General features: G+C 50.7%; 1 protein-coding gene across 1 annotated transcript in view; it reads right to left on the bottom strand.

Moving 5' to 3' along the window:
• Positions 1–10,892: 10,892 nt before the first annotated feature.
• RBPMS2 (RNA binding protein, mRNA processing factor 2) overlaps positions 10,893–21,689 on the bottom strand; it is a 28,136-nt gene continuing 17,339 nt past the window's right edge. Inside the window, exons 7-8 of the mRNA XM_010170873.2 lie at positions 12,659–12,685; positions 10,893–10,955 (exon numbers count right to left, since the gene is read on the bottom strand). Of these exons, the coding sequence (XP_010169175.2) occupies positions 10,893–10,955; positions 12,659–12,685 (90 nt within the window). The remainder of the gene's footprint in view (positions 10,956–12,658; positions 12,686–21,689) is intronic.

Below are 21,689 nucleotides of genomic sequence, written 5' to 3'. Positions count from 1 at the left end.
ATTCTGTGATTCTGTGATTCTTATAAGATTATTTTCAATAACCTTATTTAGAATGAAATTCTCCCTGTAGTACTTCCCTACCAAAATACATGTTTTCCTGCAGAAAACTTTGTCATTTATTAGCCCAAGCTTTGCTCCTAACAGCCTCAGTCACGCAACCATCAATGCTGGTATAAAGTCCGTATTTGCTCTTCCCTAAAACAACATTTTCAAAATTATTTAAAACAGCTGACCATTTTTCCCCACAAAGAGCTAATGCACATATTAATAATGACCAGACAGTAGCAGGAGATCCTAGAAAAAGAATAAAAGAGTGGGATGCAGGTGATGGAGAGAAGGGATATGGAAATTTGTCCAAAATTCATGGGAGGGAGAGGTACAGAGTAAGGCATACGTAACAGCACTTTCAGATGCTGGAGATGAGTGTGTGCATTTCTCTAACCCCATGATCTTCACAGAGCAGGTTTGTTTTGCCCATGTTTACTCTAAGGTTCTGCTTTAAGCAGCAGTGGGATTTCTGCGGGCAAGTCAGGACACCTCAAGGTACATCTCTGTAAGTACAAACAAAGTATCAGAGACTTTCTTGACACTGGTTGCATTTCTGAGGAGTGTCTCCCCTTGAGATCTGTTATTAGGTAAGAATCAGGTCACACGTGGCTTGCTGGGTTGTCATCGAGCTGGTTTCCCCCAGTTGGTTCCTTGGTTCTTTCTAGGACAGTTTTGTGGACCACCTTGTCTAAGGAAGGGCATGCATCCCTGCTCCACTATCTCAGGAAGGCAGATGTCTTCTCTCCTAGTATCTCTCCTTTCATCATAGGCTCTGGAGATGATGTTCCTCACTAGTTCTTGGAAGTGCCCTGTCACTTGGGTTTTCTCCTGCAACTATCCCAAAATGCTGCCTCACATCCCGCCTTACCCATGCAAGAAGTTTACACTGGGAGGAAGAAACATGAATTTAAATGGAAGTAGTTATATCAATATTATTTGCCACAGTCCACTGCAAAAAACTTTATATGTGCCTCAGGGATCTCTTTACCTTGAACAGCTCAACCCAACTCTCCCCTTTCTCACCTTGACTTTTACTTTGACTTTGTCCGTTTCCTCTCTGTCCTTCAGAGCTGCAAGTACTTCAAATAGAACATTCATGCTTAAGACTTTGTCCAGAAATGAAAGATCCGTACCTCTGACTATTCCCCCTCAGAAAAAACATGAGAAAACCTGTCTTGTTTTTTTCCAGGGCTCACCCAACACCATCTTCTGTGAGTGCCACCAGTGTTTGCTTCCACTTTATAGTTCAGGAGCCTCCTGTTCACCGGAGCCTTACGTTGGTTTGATAGACAAACACACATCTCAGGGAGATTGCCTTGGTCTTAACACAACATATTTTCTTTAGACACCCAAGGTTTACTTACTGGCTTTGGATTTGTGCGTGTGTTTGTCATAACCTTTTCTTAAGAATATAAACAGTTCAAGAAGCTGGTAGTTTCCAATTTTCTTTTCTGTTGTGCTTTCTTTAAGGGCAGGTGTGACAAGAAGTGAACACCAAGAAGTGCTTAAACACAAGAAGTGCTTAAACCCTCTGGAAAACATTGGCTGCACTCCATGGGTATAATAAATTTAATCCCTAAAACAATAGTTATGTTTTGTTCTGAGCTAGGAACGTACCTTTTTTTTAAGCAAAAATTGGTTTATCCACATGTATTAAGTTATAAATTATTTTCTGGACATGGCCAGAGACACCTGCTTAGCCAGAGTTATCCCCTCTCCCATGCAATCTCCCCATAAACTGCAAGAATCAGATAAATGTTGAGGTCTGAGGGAACTCCGGAGGTCTCAGTCCACCAGGCATGTACTGAAGGTCTCTACGGATGGAGATCCCCCTCCATTTCTCTGTCCCCTGTCCAGCAGCTCCACTTGCTCTCAATGTGATTTTTTTTTTTTTTAATCTTTGTATCCAACTGAAATTCCTCTCGTTTCCCAAGGGGAGTGGTTGGTTGTTCCACAGCCACAGGATTTCTCCATCAGAAATAAAAAATAATCATTTTAAATTGTTAAATGTTAAGAAAGGTTTTTTAGCCTTAGTTAAATACTAAAATAGTTTTTAAGGTTCCACTACCAAAATTTTTTGCATATACTGGTTATAAGCTTTTCTGTCAAAAAAAGCCAAATCCATCACATGAACTCAGCACATCTTCCCAAGAGATGCCCTTGTAACCTTTCAAATTTTCCAGAACTAGTATTTTTTGAGAATAGAAACCAAGACAACAGACCCAGTGGTCCCTGGGATTTCCAGGTAAGCCTTTTTTCATAAGTGTTAAGAGGAACATTTCAAAATGCTCAATTCAAGCTAAGAAAGAGTCATTTTAAGATGCATCTGTTGAAATACAGTTATTACATTTCAGAAACATAAAGGCACAGCCAGGCTGATCCACTAAAGAGAAATATTTCTTTCCAGTTCCCCAAAACTACCCTAAAAGAGGCAACATACCTACAGGTGGCAGCCTCTGTGGAAAAGTAATATTTCCTTACTAATTCCCGGGGTATTTAATTAAATTTTAATCAAATTTTACCCTGTTTGGTCCTCGTCAGCATTTTGACATGCTCAGGACACAAATGCAAGGGCTGATTCAGGAGCAGGATAGTCATGACTTGGCGGTCAGCAATTTGTTTGGGAGTGGTTTTCTTGCAGAAATGAGCCCCTGGGATTTGAAGTGCTCTTCTTAATTAATATCCCTGTAAAGACTGAGCTGCAGGGTGCAGGGTGGTGGTGGTGGTGAGGCTTATAAATGCATTTGTCTCTAGAGGAACAATTTGCTCTATTCAAAGACATAAGTTTGTGGGTAAAGGCAAACAGACCAGTTAGCATAGCTGGAAAAAAAAATCATTACAGCTGCAGCAGCATGGCCGAGTATTGTAATTGTGGTATCCAGACCCTTTCTGAGCCTGGGATGTGTTTCTAGAAGCATGGCAGTTGTCAACTAGGCCCGGTAGCGATTCCCATTCCCAAAGGTCTCAGGGGCTTCGTCTGTGAAGCCCTCATCATGACTGGTCTTCATTCGTCCAAGAGTGAGGTTGAAAATCAAAAGGTTTTTTTGTTGAGTGGTCTGGCCTCACAAACAGAAGAAGTGGAGATCTTCTGCAGGGTTGATCACTTCCCAACAGCTGATCAGGGAGCTGGAGTGCGTTTCTCCAGGTAGAGGTGACACTGGGGGTGAAACCTGCTTCCCAAACCCATGGGCATCTTCTGGACAGCACAAGGGCCACATGCTCACACCCAACATCTTGGAAAGGAAGACCAATCCCAGGGAGCCATTTCCACTGCTGACTGTTTACCCCTGTTTTTTCAGGAAGTGGTCCTCTGGTGCAGAAGCCCTATTTCCTCATGACAGCCAGGTCTGGGTCTGGAAAGCAAAAATGCTGGCTGTAGGTGACTGTCAGGAAGGCAAATGAAGGCACAAAGTTTCCTGCAATTTGAGGATGTCTTATCAGGCTGTCTATCAACCCACCAGGCAACCTATCAAGCCAAGCACGAGGAAGCAGAGCTGAATGCTGTTGACTTTGGCCAATGATGGCACCCATGGCTCAGACTGTCTGCATTAGTAGAGCCTGTTCCCAAGGTAAGGTGCTGGGATGAATTGGTTGGGATCCACCTGTGCCAGCAGATACCTTATAACATGCCACATGTGGCCACCCGCCGACACAGAAACCTACTGGGAGCATTGGCAGAGATGAACTAGCCCCTGGTCCTTGGCAAGGAGGAGGTGACAGCTACTTGGTCTTCCTGGAGCTTGGCAACGATGGGGAAAGCAGGGCATGATCCAGCTCAGGATGAAACCAGGGATGCTGAGGACAGAGCAAAGTTGACAGCCTCTCTGTCATTTGCAAGGTTCAGGCTCTTCTGCCAAAAACCCTCTAAGTTCACTCATTCCCTTCAGCTTTCTCTCCCAGAAGGCCACATGAGAGTCGTCGCCACTGCTGGTGCTGAGAACTCATGGTAACCTGAAAGTCAACGACAACCAATATAAGTGCTTTCTCCATGCAGGGCAAGTCTGCACTACCTCTGGAGAGGCAGCACGAAGTACCACAGTCCAGATGTGTGCACAGCCTTTCCCCTGATGCCTTGAGGAAACATCCAGAAAAACCTGTTGAAACTCCTGGGTGAGCAACATGGAGTCTTGGTCCCCAAGAGAGGTTCAGAAGTTCCCACTCCCTCCTGTGACCCAGAGGAGGATGAAAGGACTGTGTCAATAACAATGAAGCCCAACAGATAAAGCCCACCAGATGAGACCCAGCAGATGAAGATAAAGTTTGCTTGGGCTTCCCTGCCTAGGGAGCTTGGGAAGGGGAGAGCTGTGGATTCCTGTAGTAGGACAAACACCCTGGAGACTCAAATCCATCTGCATCATGGAGGAAAAGCTGGATTTTCTCCTGTTTTGGGTGCCCTGGACCAAAGGAGCAGGGCATGTTTTTATGTATTTGGAGACATTTCTAGGTTTTTAACAGGGGCTCGTGTTTCCCTGCATTCCCTGTCCCAGAGGCCTGGGTTGCTGCATCTGTTTCTTTCCTCTTGGTCTCCTCTCCAGCAGCTTTACAACCTATGCTGGGCTGAGATCTGCAGGTCCAGCGGTGGCCTCTGCTCCCTCCAGGCATCCCGACTTGCTTCGTCTTTCCTGAGCTAATCTCCTAGTGCCATCTGCCGTCTGACCCAGCACCATCGTAGGGTGGCAGTGATGCTCCCAGACATCTCAATCCTCAATGTCACTTCCAAAAAAGAGATGCCAAACCCAGGTGGCCCCCTCTGAGAGAGGGTGAATGTGTCATCACCATGACATCACATAAGGCTGGTTTATTTTCTTCTTTTTTTTAGTTAAATGAGTAATACCAGAAGCTGTGCACTGGAAGGGGCACCCAAAAGAGGAGGATCTCCATCCGCAGGGGTTTCCCAGGCTGAGCTAGACCAAACCACGACCTGCCTGAGTCAGTGCTGGTGACAGTCCCACCATGGCCAGGTTGGGCTATGGACAACCCCAGTGAGCCCACTGCAATTCTGTGGTTTTTTGGTAACCTTACTGACCAGAAAAGCGAAAAGATCTTCCTCTATTAACTTAATACAGTTTTTTTGTCTGAAGTGCCTACACTGTCCTCATCCCAAGGGGGAGAGGAAGGTGCAGGACAAAATCCATGTACGTTTCCTCCACCACCTCAATCTGGAACCACCTGTTAAACTTCTGCTTGGGAAAGTGTCCTGGTTTCATGTGCTCAGGTCTCAGATGCCACCTCCCGGCTTTCCCACTGTACTGTGCATCTCCTTAATGTGCTGTGACTCAACACAGACCGGGAGGACCTTTCCCATCACGCTACCAGAAATAAATCCATGTAAAGCCTTAGTGATTCAGAACAGCTTTTATTCTGCAAGGATCTGACCCAATCCCACATATTTTTGAATCAGGATGGAGGCAACTCCTGTAACTAATAAATAACCCTCCAGCCACCCACTTGCCATTGTGATATTACAGGCTCTCGTGGAGGATCCCATCTCAGCAGCATGTTGACTCCCAGCTCCCCTCTGGGCTGTGACCCATTGCTTTGGGAGTGGGCTCTGGTACCTCTCACTTTTCACCAGCAGTTATTGCTCAGGGTGTATTTTGTCCCTACAAATTTGTACAACCCCTGTGCGGTCTGTTATGTGTCACCTGTGTCTTTCCTCAATCATTGTTGGTTTGGGGATGTTGTTTCCAAGTCTGTACGGATTTCTTGGTGGGTGAGGGAAATAAATGAACAAATGGGTGGTTGGCAGGAGGATAGCAAAGGTATTTTGGGAGCTGCAAGACAGTATGGTGATATTCAAACAAAAGTCATGAGAGGGGGCACTGTGGAATAAGGAAACACAAAATAAGGAGCAGATGGCATGCTCTCTCCTCCTTGCTTGTTCTCCATAATTTCCCAGCTTCTTCTGCCCTCCCATTGATGATTCTGGCCTGGGTGAGCCAGCCAAGCCTGCCTCTTCCAGAGGTGTGCTACCAAGTTCATCCATCATCAAGCAGCTTGGACATTCATTTCATTTGGCCACATGCTGCGGCCAGGCTAGGGCTGGTACATGTGCTGCTCCCTGGCCACAGCAGACTTGCTTCTCATCCCCGTGGGGCTGGTCCATGCACGTTTGACAGGGAAATCCCAGTGACGTTACATGAGCTGCAGCTTCTTAGAAGTCAGCTGGGAGCAGTAGCTGCTAAAGCCAGGAATTTTGGCAGTTCCTGATGCAGCATGGATCTGGGGCCATTGGTGTCTGCCAAACATGAGAACAACTGGGCCACAAAATTGGTGAAGGGTTTAGAGGGGAAGCTGGATGAGGAGAGGATGAAGTCTCTTGGTTTGTTCAGCCTGGAGAAGAGGAGACTGAGAGGAGATCTCATCACAGTCTAGAACTTCCTCTCAAGGGGAAGAGGAGGGGCAGGCGCTGATCTCTTCTCTCTGGCCACCAACGCCAGGAGCAGAGGAAATGGCAGGAAGATGTGGGAGGGGAGGGTGAGGTTGGCCATGAGGAAAAGGCTCTTGAGGCAGAGGGTGGTGGAGCACTGGAACAGGCTCCCCAGGGAGGTGGTCATGGCACCAAGCCTGACAAGATTCCAGAAGCATTTGGCCAAGGCCCTCAGACACATGGTCTGAATGTTGGGATTGTCCTGTGCAGGAACAGGAGATGGACTGGATGATCCTGGTGGGTCCCTTCCAACTCGCAACATTCTATGATTCTATGAACTGGGAGGACATCAGTGGTCCCATGGAGTTTGACTTTCTGACCAGTTGGGTCAAGTTTAATGGCAGAAAAGAGGTCACCAGCAGGACTGGAACTCATGATGGAGAAAAAGCACTGAAGGCAGAGCTCAGGTTTGGAGATATCCCTGCCTCTGTCCTTGGAGACTCACAGGAGTTGTCCTCCAGCCTGAGGTCAAAAAGGTCATCAACCATGAAAGGCTTCAGCCTAAACAAGGAGGGATGCCTGGAGGAAGGGAGATGGTGACAGAGGCTCTCCTCCCTGTGCTGCCGGTGCAGACCAGCAGATGGAAGTTGCTGGTGTTTGCAGAAGCCATTTTGATCCTTTGCAGAAGTCGTTTGAATTGCTCTTCATCAGCATTTGCCGCAGAAATGGGCTGAAGGCACCAGATCATGCAACCTGCAGGACTGAGCTGCATCTGGGTACCCTTAATCATCAGCAGAGGCATGCAGGACCACAAGGAGAGCATCAGCACTGCAAGACACTCCTGACCTCAAAGACAGGAGCTCTGTGGTCCATTGCGACCAGCAGGTCCCTGGATGAATGCAGGTGTTGGATGACCTGTCTCCTTTCCTAGGTCTCTGCTTTCAAGCAGGGATTGAGTTTTGCATCTGGGCTTCCCACTGCCCTCCCTGAAGACAGCCTGGCCTGCTGTGAGCATGTCTAATCAGTTCAAAAGGAGACCCAGGCCAGCTCTGCAGTAGCTAGTCCAGTGCAGCCATGCCAGGAGGCCTTTTTGCATCAGAGCAGCTGGATTTTCTATTTCCAAATTGTTCCTTGCTGCAGCGCCTGGACCACACGCCATGGTGGAGCACAGCGCTTTCAGGACAAAATAGTCTGAAAGCTCCCAGATTTATTTATTGATTGTCCCACCTTCAAAACAAGGAAAAGAAGAGGAGGAGTTTGCAGTAAAATGTAGAATGAAACTACCAAAAGCAGCTTTTTTCCTCATTCCTTCTTCTTCTAGTCCCAATGCCATCTCCTCTCTTCTCTGGCCGCTTTCTCCTATGGCCGCTGCCAAACAGGCCCAGGCAGCACTAAGGACCAAATGACCTGGGTCGCAGCAACCTGCACCCTTTTCCTGGCAACACCCCATCCAGAGCTGCTCTCCACCCTGGACCTTCATCCCTCCCACAGACAAGGGACATCCCCTGTCCCCACATCACTGCCCAGGGAGAATCCCTTTGAGGAGGACACCAGTGGGAGCAGCCTGGGTGGGGCAGGGACATTGCCCACACGCACGAGCAGACATGGACAGAGGCAGCAAGCGCACACGTGTGCGCACACACACACATGCACGCGCCTGCGCCGTGCTCACTCCGGCCGGGAAGAGGATGCTCGGGGACCCTCAGAGCAGACGTGACCTACTTTAGCTCTGAGGCAAGCCGTGTTGCGCGGGTCCTGGTGTAAAAGCTTAATAGAGCCGGGTGTAAATTATTTATTGCCTGGCCATGTTAATGCATGTGCTAAAGGCTTTTTTTTTAAAAAAAAAAAAAAATCTCCTCTATAATTTAAAGCCTTACACGCTCCCATCACCAGGCCCCAACGGCTCTCCGGGGTGTTTCCGCTTAGGTGAGCAGAGCTGTGAGATGTGGATGGAACTGATGGGGAAAAGACGGCTCAGCAGGACCTGGAATGCAGGCAGGAGCTCGGATTTGGGCAGGAGGTGGGATTGAGGTAGGAGATGGAATTCGGGCAGGAGCTGGGAAGCAGGCAGGAGGTGGGATGCAGCTTTGCCTGGACCGTAGGCAGAGAGATCCCAGGGGGAAGGGGCTGGCAGCGCTGCTCTGGCTCGGGCAGCCCGCAGCAAGTCACTTCCCGGAGTGTCAGAGCTCAGCCGAGCCCGTTCCCAGGCACAGTGGCCAGTGGGGCTATTTTTAGCTCTGCTTTTTGCTCTTTCTTATTTTTTTCCCCCCCGCCCTGCTCCTCATCTTTGCTCAGCACTGCCCTCAAACCCAGGGGAGAGAGGAAAACACAACTCCCTGGGGTGGGAAGCTGCATGGGAGGGCTTTAGGAGCACCCCATGGTAGGGACTCACTGGATCCAGCCCTGGAGACAATCTTTGGCACAGCAAGAAGCCCCACCCCCAGGCCACCCCAGTGGGATTTAAGCACCACTGTAAGATCCAGTCCTGTTTTCATCCCACCAGGACAACCACCCCTTTTCCCCAGCACTGCAGGTCCCATGGCTGTTTGAGCAGGTATGGATAAGACCACCAAAAGAGATGGGCAGCCCTGGCCAGGGCATCCTACACCGGAGGAGGAGCTGGCTGGCCAGACGTGGGGTGATGCTGCAGCTGCAGAGGACGTTTGCCTTCTATGGACATCTCTCCTCGCTGCACTGCTGGCAGGGAGAACAGTGCTGGCACAGAAGAGGAGAGGGCCTCAGCCTCCACAAAAACACCCAAAAAAAGCTCATGATTGCCCTCTCAGAGGCCTCCAGGAGAGCTCAGCGTCAACAGCCCCTTCAGCACACGTTGAGGACTTGCGGGGAACCATGTCCCAACACCATCCATGGTCCTCAGCAGCATCTCAGAGCAGGCTGGGGCCCAGGCAGGGTAGGTGACACCAAACCTGAAGCATCTCAACCCATTCCCAGAAGAAAAACACAACAGACCAGAAAAGGAGTCACAGCAGCCTCTAGGTATTTTTTTTTTTTTTTTCATTTTTTTGGTTGCATTTCATATATTATCCAGTTTCACATTCTCATAGGATCAGCAATTATATAGCAACTTATTCTCAAATCTTTTAATACAAGCGAGACAGCCATGGTCATATAATACTTAAAGCACTTCAATACCAAGCAATAAGATGCTAAAACGAAAATTGCACAATTTCTTGTTTACAAAGCCTGACTGAATCATTGTTACAGAAGACAACCCTTCTCTTTCAAGCTTTTAACTAAACATTAACTTATCTTACAGGAGTACAATTTCTCTTTAATAATAATTAATTGCACACAAACACACAAGAAATTCTTTATGATGCATAAATATTTCCTTATTACACATGGTACAAAAATACTCGTACTTTTTTTTGTTCGGTATTCCCATAAGGATGGCTGATTATTTGGCAGGACTGGATGCTCTCCAATCAGAAGGATGTGGAAGAAAAAAAAACAAAAAAAAGAATAAACCAAAACCCACAGAGGTTAGAGCGTTTACAGTCATTCTATATATAGAAGTTTGAAGAAAAAAATATAATAACCCTGACTTTAAAACCGGAGAAGAATGGATGAGAACAGAAACCCAGTGCATCGTACTTAAAAAAAAAAAACATAATTTTTCAAATTTTTCTGGTTGTACTGGGAAGGGGAGGGCAGAGGTGGGAGAAGGGGTGAGACAAGGACAGTTAGTATTTCCCAAAGCCAAGTCTTCACCAAAGCAAAATGAAAACCTTGATGGATCAATCCGTTGGGCCAAGACCTGTTGCTAACGGTTACACAAACGCTAGAACAAACAAACTTACACTCACACATACACAAGTTAAGTGTTTTAATTCATGCCAGAAAACATGCAAAACCCATTGCTTTTCCTTTCCTTCAGCCGAGCCGCTGGGGCAGGGCAAGCCCAGGACCGAGACCCCCCGGCTGGGTTTCGGCACAGCCGGATGGCGAAGCTCAGCTGGAGAGGATGTCCTGGGGATGGAGGGATGGGATGGAGGGATGGATGGAGGCAGCGCCCAGCCTGTTGCGGGGGACTGCAGCAGCTTCACAGTCCGGGGAGGGGGGAATGCTGGCAGCCCCAGCAGGGAGCTCGCCGGGGCCGGGCGCCTTGTCCGCTGGCCACAAACCAAACCGAGAGGAGTCTGAGCGATTGTCCCTGGCACATCCCCCCGCAGAGATGCAGGGAGGAGGAACACAAGCCAAGGAGAGACACTGTGGGAGAGGAGCAGCAGTGAGTGGCACCCGCAGCCCCTTCCCCACCCTGGGGCTTGGTGGGTCTCCCTGCTCCTGCCAGGGTGGATTTGGCCCCATCACCCATCAATAGAACCCAACCACGTCCTTAGGTGGGCAGATGCAGGGGACTGAGCCTGAGCTCCCATCCCTCCTCCCCACAAGAACCCAAGGATGAGCAAGACAAGAGACCATCTCCAAGAGTAATTAATTACTTACTAACAAACTAACAAAACTGACGAGACTTCCATCCTTGCTGGGTAGCTTCAGAGGGAGGATACCAGCGCATCTGGAAAAGAAAGCCACGCCAGAGGTCCGTGATCGGGATTATCTTAACCAGAGCCCAAACCTTCAGCTCCTTCAGGCTACATGAGGTAGACAGAGTAGAGATGTCTCCAGCATGGGAAAGGAGCCTCCAGGGTGAGCCCCAATACTACTTGAGTAGATCCCAACCTGGGGCTGCACCATGTCAGCACCACCCAGCGTGCCAGCTCCATAGGCCAGGTCTTCCCTTAAGGAGCATGGCAGGTTCCAACACATCTAAGAAGGCAGCTAGCACCCTATCTCGGAGCTTGCCTCAATATCTCAAGTACTTTATGCCTACTGACATAATCAGAAGACCATGCCTAGCCCCAGCTCACTACAGCACACAAAACACCAACATTCCACCTAGGAAAGCTCCTCACCACCAAGCTATCTATGAAGTTTACCACTGCAGAAGTGTGTGCAAGGAGGGGCTGTTCCTCCCAGCACGCTCCTAGTCCCCCAAGTTAATGTCTTTCCCCCCTGGTCAGGCTCAGGCAGGGTAGAGGAGGCTCCCTTCGGGCATGCAGCACCCCAAGGTGGTGGTTGCTCTGCCCTCATCCAGCAGAAGGAGGCATCTCAAGACCACACATTTAAACCAGACAACCTCTAGGTGACAGACACAGGGTAAGAACTGGCTCATCCACCACAGAAGAGACCCATGAAGTTTCCTAAACCACAAGCCAGCCAACAGAAGAGGCTCCAAGCAGACCACATCATGGGAAGAACTTGGTAGAGCTGAAAAGCAGCAAGAGTTGGAGGCTTCCCTGGAAGGTCACTGCCAACACATCTACTGCCTCAGGCCTGCTCCTTGCCAAGGAAGGACTGCTGGATGGGGACCCAACAAGCAAACATGGGAACAGTAACTGAACAGACACCTTCCAGCTTGCCAGTAGATGCAGCAAACTGGCAACATCCAGTAGAATAGCATCAGACATCCTGATGCTCCCATTTTGTCTGCAAGACCGGTACGTCAGGCTGGGCTGAGTTAGCAGCTTCATGCCCGAGAACAGCAGGAGATGAGTCTGTGACACTTGACTGAGCACAGATCCAGCAGCAGGAGCAGTTAGCAGAGCTTGGTTTTGCCACTGTTTGCAAAGGAAGCTGAAACACAGCAGCCATCCCCCTGCTCCTCCCTCCCCAGCTGGTGGGAGGAGAGCAGTCTCAGTGTTGGACAGGCATCAAGAGCAGCAGGTACGTTCAGGGCTCTGGGTACCAGCAGAATGATGGACTTTGCTCTAAGATGGGTAGAAAAGAGGCAGAACTAGAAGCCAGCATGAATTGTTCCCCTTGTCAGAGCATCCTGGCAAGGTTGTCCCCTTGCCTGAACAAGTCTGGCTAGATCCTCCCCTCCCAAGCACATGCACTATTCCAGGGCCAAAGGAAAAAAAAATAAAACAAACAAAAAAACCCCCAGCATTCCCAGACCAGCTCCAAGCCCCATGCACAGCACTCACCCACTAATCACAGAACCGTAGGAGCTGGAAGGGACCTCAGGAGATCATCTAGTCCAGCTCCCCTGCCAAAGCAGGTTCCCTACAACAGGTTGCACAGGAAAGCATCCAGAGGAACCCTTGGCCAAGGGCAATTCTGCCAGCCTCTAACAGGGCTCTTACCAGAGTCAGGTCTCCCTGCAGACTATAAGCAAACAAGAGACATCAAGAAAGCCACTCCAGGTTGAGATGACACCTTGCAATGAAGGGGCCCAGGAGCTGCCTGTTTGATAACCACCTAGCAGGCAGCACACTGCCCAACTGATGCACTGGATGACACCTGCAACACAAGTTCTTGCTGCAAAGTTATCCAGGAGTGGAGATGGAGACCTGTGCCCTCAACCCAGCTGCATGAGACCTCCAGAAGCTGCACACAAGTCTTCAGAAGAGACAGAGCTGAAGACCAGGACTCTCAAGAGACTCAATGACAACCCATGGATTACTCTCCAAGCTAGGCACATCCTCAGCAGGTCCCTTCAAACCCTACTCCCTTTACCCCTGTAAGAAGCAGAAGCCTGACGCTTGATGTCTCCTCCATGCAGAGACATGCAGCAAACTGCCAAAACCTTGGCACTGCAGCCTCCTTACAAGAGCTGGAGATGACAATAAGCACACATCTCCCAGAAAGCCCAGCTGCCTGCTATGGCCAAGTCCTCCCTCCATCAGCACAAGGGCTGTGATGCCAGTAACTGAACAGCCCCAATCACGATCTCAGGGACCTCAAGTTCCTCTTCTTGTGATTGCTCTTACAGGGAGGAGGCCTGCAAGTTTGCAGAGGTTCTGTCCTAGCAGGATCCTCTCATCAGGTTAGATCTGCTGGATCTCAGGCTCCTGTTCATGCATCAGCACCACACCTGAGGTAGCTGCCTGTAGCCAGGCAGACTGGGATGGTCAGAATCCTTGCCAGACACCTTCATGAGATGAATGGGTGCCATCAAGTCAGCTCCCAGCTGGCCCCATAGCTTGCTCCATGACACAACAGCCAGTTGCATCCCAGTCAATCAAGCCTTACAGGGAGAGAATTGAGGACATGGACATTACCAAGACCCTCTTCTCCAGTCAGGGGTCCCATCTAGTGCCATGACCAAAGTGCTATCTTGGTGCCACAAACACCATGACTTCACTCCTCTGTAAGCAGGATCTAGCTCAGCTGCACCCTTGCTCCCCAGCCTGGGAGCACCACACTGCTCTGGGACATGGTTGCACTGACACAGGCCAGAAAGACTCACAGTCCAGTTTGGTCAGCAGCATCACTGACACCTTATGGGGTCACCACAGCAGCTGCCAGTGCAAGGCCCAGGGTTACTTGCTCCCTCCAGCCCTCTCACCAGGAGGTGCTTGCTCAGCAGAACTTCATCTCCTCAGCAGCCAGCTGTCCTCCTCCCTGGCCAATGACTCCCACTCCAGCACTCCTCCCCTTGACAGCTGGAAGTAGTTTCCTCCTGCCCAGCAGTAACAGGAAACTCCCCCTGCATTCAGGAGGCTGTGAGTTCTCAACCTCCAGAGCTGCCTCCATCCTACGCCGGGCTCAGCATGACCTACATGAGCAGGCACAGCAGCTGCGTACATGCAAGACAGCCATCCCCACCCTGCTCCCCACATCTGGTGGCTCCTCATCCTCTCCTCAGGGGGTCTGAGACAGCTTCTGTCCCATATACATGCCCCACCCCAAGCCTGGCCAGAGTCTCCAGCACCTCCAGTTTCAACAGAAATCCTGCTTTTCTCTTAAAACACACCCTACTTGTAGCTCTAGCACTAATAACCCTGATGGACCACCTCTCCTTGCCTTCCTCCTCTAGGTCTCTGATGCTTATACATGCAAATCCAACCAGCCTGACTCACAGTGGCCCCACCTGCCAGTAGCACACCCCAGCAGACAGAAGTTGACAGGAGCTCCTGCAGATGCAACAATCCTGGGTCCAGGCCAAGGCTCTGACACCTTGGCAGGCTGAGGGAATGACCTGACAGGTCTTTCAGCCCAGAGAAAGATGAAGGGCTTGATGGGATGAGGTGGGAACATCCCCTCACTAGGAGGGATGTTTCCAAAAGCAGCAGAAAGCACTGGAAGAACCAGATCAGACACAGCAGCTTCCCAAGTGGACATGCTCTTCAAGATAGCGGCACCTGCCAGGACAGTTTTCTCTTCACATCCCTCAAGTGTCTTAGGCACCTTGATTTTTCCAAGAAGTAGAGAGGCTCTGCAAACAGGGAGCTCCCAGAGCCACCTGGAAGAGGAGACCAGCACCACAAGAGACCACATAGGGTTGTCCCAAGAGGATTGCAATGCAGCAAGGCAAGCCAGAGGACTTCCCTGTAGGGAGGAAACTTCTCTGAGGGCTTTCAGAAGATCCCGTTATCTCTCAAAAGACTATGTCTCTCAAGGAGGAAGCTGAGAAGGAGTGGAGACATCCAGCACTGGGCAAGGAAAGCAGAGCACAAGAGGCTTTTACTGGAAAAGACACAGTTGTTTCTGAAGCTGCATTAGCTCACAGTTGGAAAGGAGGCTGGCCCCACCACTGCAAACATCTCCTGCTCACCCACCCACAGGGATGGGACAAACACCACCAGCCAACTGCAGCCAGCCTCGTGCTGCTGCACTCAACATCTGTCCCAGAAAATAGCTGGAGGAGAGAAATTTGTGCCTTTGCCTGCCACCTTCCAGAGGCCAGATGAAACATCTGGAAGTGAAGAGCCTCTCCCTTGCTGCAGCACAAAACCAGTGCTACCTAAAAACCAGAAAGAAACAATAAATGGGGCAGATAAACATCTCATCAGGACTTCATTCTCCTTGTCCTCCAAAATTTCCTATTTTGCCCACTGTCTTCATTCCTTCAGCAGGTCAGCAGGAAAAAGAGAGGTGGGAAGGAAGGAAGGAAGGACTGAATACATGGATCCATCCTCAAGCCACCTTCAACCTGGCCTGCCTTTCCTCCTTAGTCACTTCTAGGTCTACTTGTCTTTGCATTCAGCCCCAGCATCTTGTGGAGCTCAGGGCCATCCCTACAACTGTAATGGACCCAGCCACCAGAAAGGCTCTCTGTGCAAGCAGGGACAAAGCACTCCATTGTGCTCCTAGGAGCTGGTAGGACCCCAACCAGCATGTCCAAGAGCTGCATCTAGTTACCAGCTGCTGATACAGAGTGACATCTTCACGGCACTGCTGAGACAGCATCACGCTGACAAGCCACAAGCACTTCACAGTCACTGCTTCCCCCAGGCTGCAGGTCACTGGGTGCAAGTTTTGTGCAAACTGCATTGGTGGCCAGCAAGAGCTGCTCTGCTCCAGCTGGAAACACAGCTGGTGGGAACATGACCCAGGGTAGACAAGGACAGCCTGCAAAGATGCATCCACAAGGCACTAAGGTCATCCATTAGTGCTCTCTGGACACACACTTCCAGCCTCAGCAGCAGGCCTTTCACCCAAACCACCTGCTTCCAGGGTCCTTCAGGGTGCTGGGTTGAGGCGATGAGCATCCAAACACTTGCATGCTGTGCAAGACCCAAGCAGCTCAGCCCACCACCAAGAAAGCCTTGCTGCGGTCAAATCAAGAACACACTTCTCCCCAAGCAGCTACAGTGAGGGAGAGCTGGAGGATCAGCTCATGAGGAGCATCCAGAAGACAGGCCCTGATCCATTCTGTTGCTTAGAAGAGGCATCCATCCTTTGCCTATGCAGCTCATGGAGACATACCCATCTCACAGATCTCAGCAAACAAGTGTTTCTTCTCTTCCCATAGTAGAAGTGAGTTGTGCTGCTTTTATTTGAGTTGAGCTAGCCAAGGAGAGCCTGTGCTGGCCATGGGTCAGGAGTCACTGCTGACACCATGTGAGTCCACTCATCAGGTGTGATTTAGCAAGAATCAATGCTCAGCAGGTACCCAGAAGAGCTAAGGGCATCTCCTGCCTGCTTTTCTCTGACTAGAGGGAAACTGCTGGCTTGGGGAGAGCTTGTTCAGCCTGTGCCAGCACCAAGTTTAGGAAAACATCATAGCCATGAAGGTCTTGAGGAGTGCTTCACATCTCTAGTAAACCTGGAGACCGCCCAGAAAAAGGAATCCTGGCAAGTCCTACATGACAGCCTCAATGAGCAGGTACAACAAGACACTAGGCACAGAAAATCTGTCACTGTCTCCAGCCCCACATCCCAGGAAACGTCTATCAGAACTCAGCTGCCACAACATGAAGTCCAGGAGATTTTGCAGATAGGACCACAGAGTCAGTCCAGAGTGATGAACAAAGGCAGGATCCTCATTGATGCAGCAGATCACTGCTTGGTGCTCCAGGGCTCAGCTAGGCTGGTGGCACCCAGGTGGTCACACACCCAGACAACAGCAGCATCCCAACAGGAGATAGTATTTGAGGAGAAGCCTCAAATACTGAGGCCACCTGAGCAGAGCCCACCCAGCAGATCTTCCCCACATCCCCAGTTCTCTAGGGCCAGTACCAGATCACAGCCATGGGGATCTGCCTCATGTCCATCCACAAATAGAGCCACCACTGCTCAGGAGATCCAGTTTGCTCTGAACCAGCCCAGGCAGAAAGTGAGAGAAAGGTGTTTTTTAAGTACTGACCTCCCCTTCCATCGATGGGCTCTGCTTCAACTCAGTGCTAAGAAACCTCAGGGTCCCACTGGGCTCTTGCACCACCACCACATAGCCCCGATTCAGGACTGCTCCTTCCACCCACCACTTGCTTGGACAGGTCCCAGCTTCAGAGGCCCACCTCCACCATCTCCTCAAAGCCTCCAGACAAGGCTACTGCCAGCAGCAGCAACATAGAAGCTCTGAGGGCAACTCAGGCAGCCTGCTCCCAAAAGGATAAGCAGCTGTGAGCTTTCAGCCTATGACCAGCTCCCTGCCTTGGAAGCATCTACCACAGAGGGTCTCCCAGGCTCTGGGAACTCAACATGTCAGCCTAGTCTCCTACAAGTACCATGTGGTAGCCACCACCAGCCTCACCCATGTTCTTATGAAACAATCCTGCATCTAGCATTACTTCACAGAAAAGCTCCAAAAGCACCTGTAGTCCCTGGTGTCTCCTAGTGCCCACTGAGATCTGGGCTTGGAGCCACTCCAAAACAAGTTGTTTCACATCAGACAATGCAGCCCAACTCCATTGCACAAGCAATAGATGAAACTGTTCACCATGTCCAAGAACAAACCAAGGTGTGTCACTGTCTCTATCCTTGTGTCAAGGGTTCCCCATTTTCCTAGGAGACCAGCTCTGTACATATTGCACCCCACAGTCTTCCAAGGGCAAAGGCAGACCTGGGCCTCCATCTTTGATGGCTGCTTTCCCCAACATCACTACCAAACAAAGGAAAAAAAGTCTACCCAGAACCATTGCAAGAAGTGAGCCAGGACTTGGTTCCTTCAGAGCTGACCACAGCAACCACCCTCCCCACCAACTGGTCCGAGGCCAGACCATCTTCCCTCTTCCCAAGCTCCCAGTTTCCTACACCACTCATCTCTCCCATGCTGCTGATTCCTTTGTTACTGCTCACAAGACCTATGTCCTGCCTGTGATTTCAGGCTGCAAGAGATAAGCCAAGCTCCAGGTAGGAACTTGCTCTGTTTCCAGTAACTGGAGAGGAAAGAGGTGAGATTAGACCCTTGATTAAGGGCAGGGTCTCTCCCGGTATGCAATTCTGGAACAAAGTGACCGGCAAGTGCTGTTGTCTAATGTGCCCACTAGAATTTAGTTGTGTGCTATCACTATCACGTCACTCACCTCCCCCACCGTGTGCCAGAAGTGAGGTCAAGGTGTATTTCTGGTTGCCCTCGAAGGGTTGTGGTTGGGGAGAAACCAGGTTTCTTTCAGGCCAAGCGGCAGGGTTGTCTCTGCCCCAGCTCAACCAGGCTGCTCCCCTCCCACCAGCAGGACCTGGCTGAGCCTGGCTCAGCTGGGAGGAGTTGATGTAAGATGGTGCCATGCTGTGTGCGCCATGTCATGTGCTGCCAAGTTGGAGATGTGGGTTAGAAAGAAGGCCTGGTATCTCATTCCCCAGGCTCTGGTGGGTGGGTAGCGTGAGGCCCATGCACTGGGTTGCCAAGGAGATACAGGCTACAGAGATGGGCAGAAGCTTGCAAATCCCATGGTGCACCTTGGAGGAGAGATGGTTACCTTACCAGTCTTTCCAGACGTGGCTGCCATCATGCTTAACACTTCTAGGAATGGAGCTGTAGGACAGCCACTCCACTAGCTGCAATAAGGCATCACTAGGGTGTCCCCACCTCCAGGGACAGCTCTGAGCTTCAGGGCTAGCCTGCGCTGGCATCATGGCTGGAGTTCACTAGGGACATCAAAGGAGGTATTTGAGAGAGGGTGGGAGGGAGGGGAAGGCAGATGGGACAGTCAAAGTCAGTGGAGTCCCCATAAGTAGAGGCAGTACAGGGTCAGGCCACGGTCACATCTACAGCAGCCTGGTGCCTCCCGGGAGCATCACCATGACATGGTGATTCAGCAGTGCCAGGAGCGGCAGCCACCAGTGTCACCTGCAAGCAGCTTACCAATGGCTCCCAGCACACAAGCCGAGGCCAGGCCAGCCTCACACCATCTCCTGTCCCTTATGACTCCTGCCAGCCCTCTGGGCAGCTCTTCAGGAGGTTGCATAGGTGCATTGCAGAGGGTGGCCACCTCATCTCCCACTCACCACCAGACTTGAACACAGAGCTGCAACAGGACAAGCGCTTCAGGTTTAAATCTTTTGCGACAAGCTCTTAGCTTAGCCGCTGCCTCCATCTTCATGCCCACTCCAGGACTGAAAGCTATGGAACTGCTACAGCTCTGGCCATCCCCATGAATGTTCTCAAGCCAATGTCAGTCTCAGGAGGAAGAACTGCAGCTGTCCTGGAGAACAACCCACATGCCCACCACCCCAGGACAAGCGCTTCAGGTTTAAATCTTTTGCGACAAGCTCTTAGCTTAGCCGCTGCCTCCATCTTCATGCCCACTCCAGGACTGAAAGCTATGGAACTGCTACAGCTCTGGCCATCCCCATGAATGTTCTCAAGCCAATGTCAGTCTCAGGAGGAAGAACTGCAGCTGTCCTGGAGAACAACCCACATGCCCACCACCCTACCACTGAGAGCAGAGGACTCGGCACATCAAGACCAAGATTACAGCTTTTAGCCTAGTTTGTGAACAAAAGTCATCTCGCTGACTTGCTCCACCCTGCAAGAGAAAGGGCTCCAGCTTCAAGACTGGGCAGCTCTGAGCTGCCAGCCCGAGTAATGTTTAACCCCATAAAACTTTATTGGTAACGTATACTGCGCCAGAGTGTCTCCCTGCGAGGTCACCGCCAGCTCAAGCACAACGCAGCGAGGAGCAGCTGTAACTGCTGAGCCAGCCCAGCTGCTGCTCTTCTTCAGAGGAGAGCTGGGTCTGGCCATGGCCTGCTGGGGCTACACTGGCTTCCTAAGGCTTAGGGGCACATCACCACTTATGGACCTCCTTAGGAAGGGAGTCCTACCTATACAGAGAGCTCCCTGGAGCCTCAGGGTCATTCTTCAGGCCAGAAGACCAGTTTGAAAGCTAATCTGTCTGTCCAGAATGAGTAGCTTGCCAAGTGGAGTGCAGTAACTGAGACCCCAGATGGAGCAGATCTGGCTGAAGGCCTCCTTGATACCTTCCACTTTATAAGGGCAGAGTTTTTCTCCCCCACCATAAACCATGAAGTTTTGGTTTATAACCCTTACACTCAGGTCCCTGTATAGTCACTGATGATCATCCTTGAAGGACCTGCAGTAATGGTTCCACCTCCCTCAGCCAGGCCAGAGGGGTTTTTTTCCTGGTCCTCCCTTCCAGGGGAAATTCAACCAGCAACAGCCCTTGGCTCCATCACCCTACACACCAGGGGCAGGGAAAGGAAGACATCTGCTCTCCTAGGCTGCCCAGGAGCAGAGCACACTCAAGATGCTCCTGTATGCATGGACACCATCAATAACTTCTGGAGAACAACAACAAGCACAACTCTCCCAGTGAGGGACCAGCCTACTTGAAAAAGCAGCCTGGCTCTGGAGGCCCTTGGAAGAACAAGCCAGGGCCCCAGGGAAGAACAAGAACAGTCCTGCCCTGGGCCTCATATCCTTCTTGCCTACTCTGCAGGAGCTTCAGCCCAATGCTAGCTCACCAGTAGAAAGGCAAAAGCAGAGGCCTGAGAGTGTGTGAAGGGAAGGATGGACAGGCCTACATGGGCCAGGAGCTTGTATCCATCCAGCACCTCCATGTTGTATTTGGGAAACAAGCTTGGGTTGAAGCTGGGCAGTTACAGTCAAGATGCTTGTGGGAGCAAGAAGATGCCAAAGGGCCAACTGAACTGGCCATTGCCTGGTGGACAAGGTGAGGGGACACAGCTGCTCTTCTTTTCAATTTAAACAGGGAAGAGTGGAGCTAAACACCCTGGTTGGCACAGCAGAGAGCAGAGGTGTACCCCAATGGTACCCACTGCCCTAGTCCCCCATGGCACTACTACAGGAGCAGAGACCAAAGCAGGCAGAGCACAGCTGGCTGGTAACACCAAGCAGGGTAGGGACAGGGGCTCCAGGTTCTCCTGTACAAGTGCTCCAAACCAAGCACCTTCATCTGGAATTAGGATGCTACTTCTCTGGTTTGGCCTTCTCTTTGCATTTCCAGGGTTACAGGGACTTCATGCTCAGCAGGGCTGTTGGCCTCAGTATGTTAGAGCATTCCAGTATCAGACCAGTACAGCTGGTCAGTAAGCATACCCTCTGGGACACCAGGCAGCTGGTTGCACCACCACCAGCATTTCCACAGGCCCATCTCTAGCCTGCATCCCGTGGCTAACGCCACTGCCCCACAAGTTCCTCACTACGGCTATGTTCTGATCACTCCTCTCCTGGAGGATATCCCCCTCTGGTTTCAAAAGCATTTGAGCCGTTCAGCCCAAAGGGGTTCTGGTTGAGCCCCTCAGCTTCAGCACAGAGCCAGGCCTGTTCCCTGCACTGTGACATCAAGGAGGACATTTTGTAGGTATTTTACTTGCTGGGATACAGCACATCCTCCCAGAAGTCCCACACCATGGCTCTCCAGTCATGGGGACCAGGAAAGCCAGTCAGACACTGAGCTCTGACTTTTCTTCTCTAGCAGTGAAGCAGGCTGGACCTAAGAAATCATCGACCAGCTCTGACTGCACTCAGCCATGTAGACCTCTCCCCTGCAGTTTGCTCAGGTCTGGGGGGCCCCCCCATGCACTTCAGCCGGGAGGA

Source organism: Antrostomus carolinensis, unplaced genomic scaffold (assembly GCF_000700745.2).
Source record: "Antrostomus carolinensis isolate BGI_N321 unplaced genomic scaffold, ASM70074v2 scaffold21596, whole genome shotgun sequence".
Classification (NCBI taxonomy): domain Eukaryota; kingdom Metazoa; phylum Chordata; class Aves; order Caprimulgiformes; family Caprimulgidae; genus Antrostomus; species Antrostomus carolinensis.
Note: the sequence above shows the minus strand (reverse complement) of the source record. Positions and strands in the feature narration are given on the sequence as shown.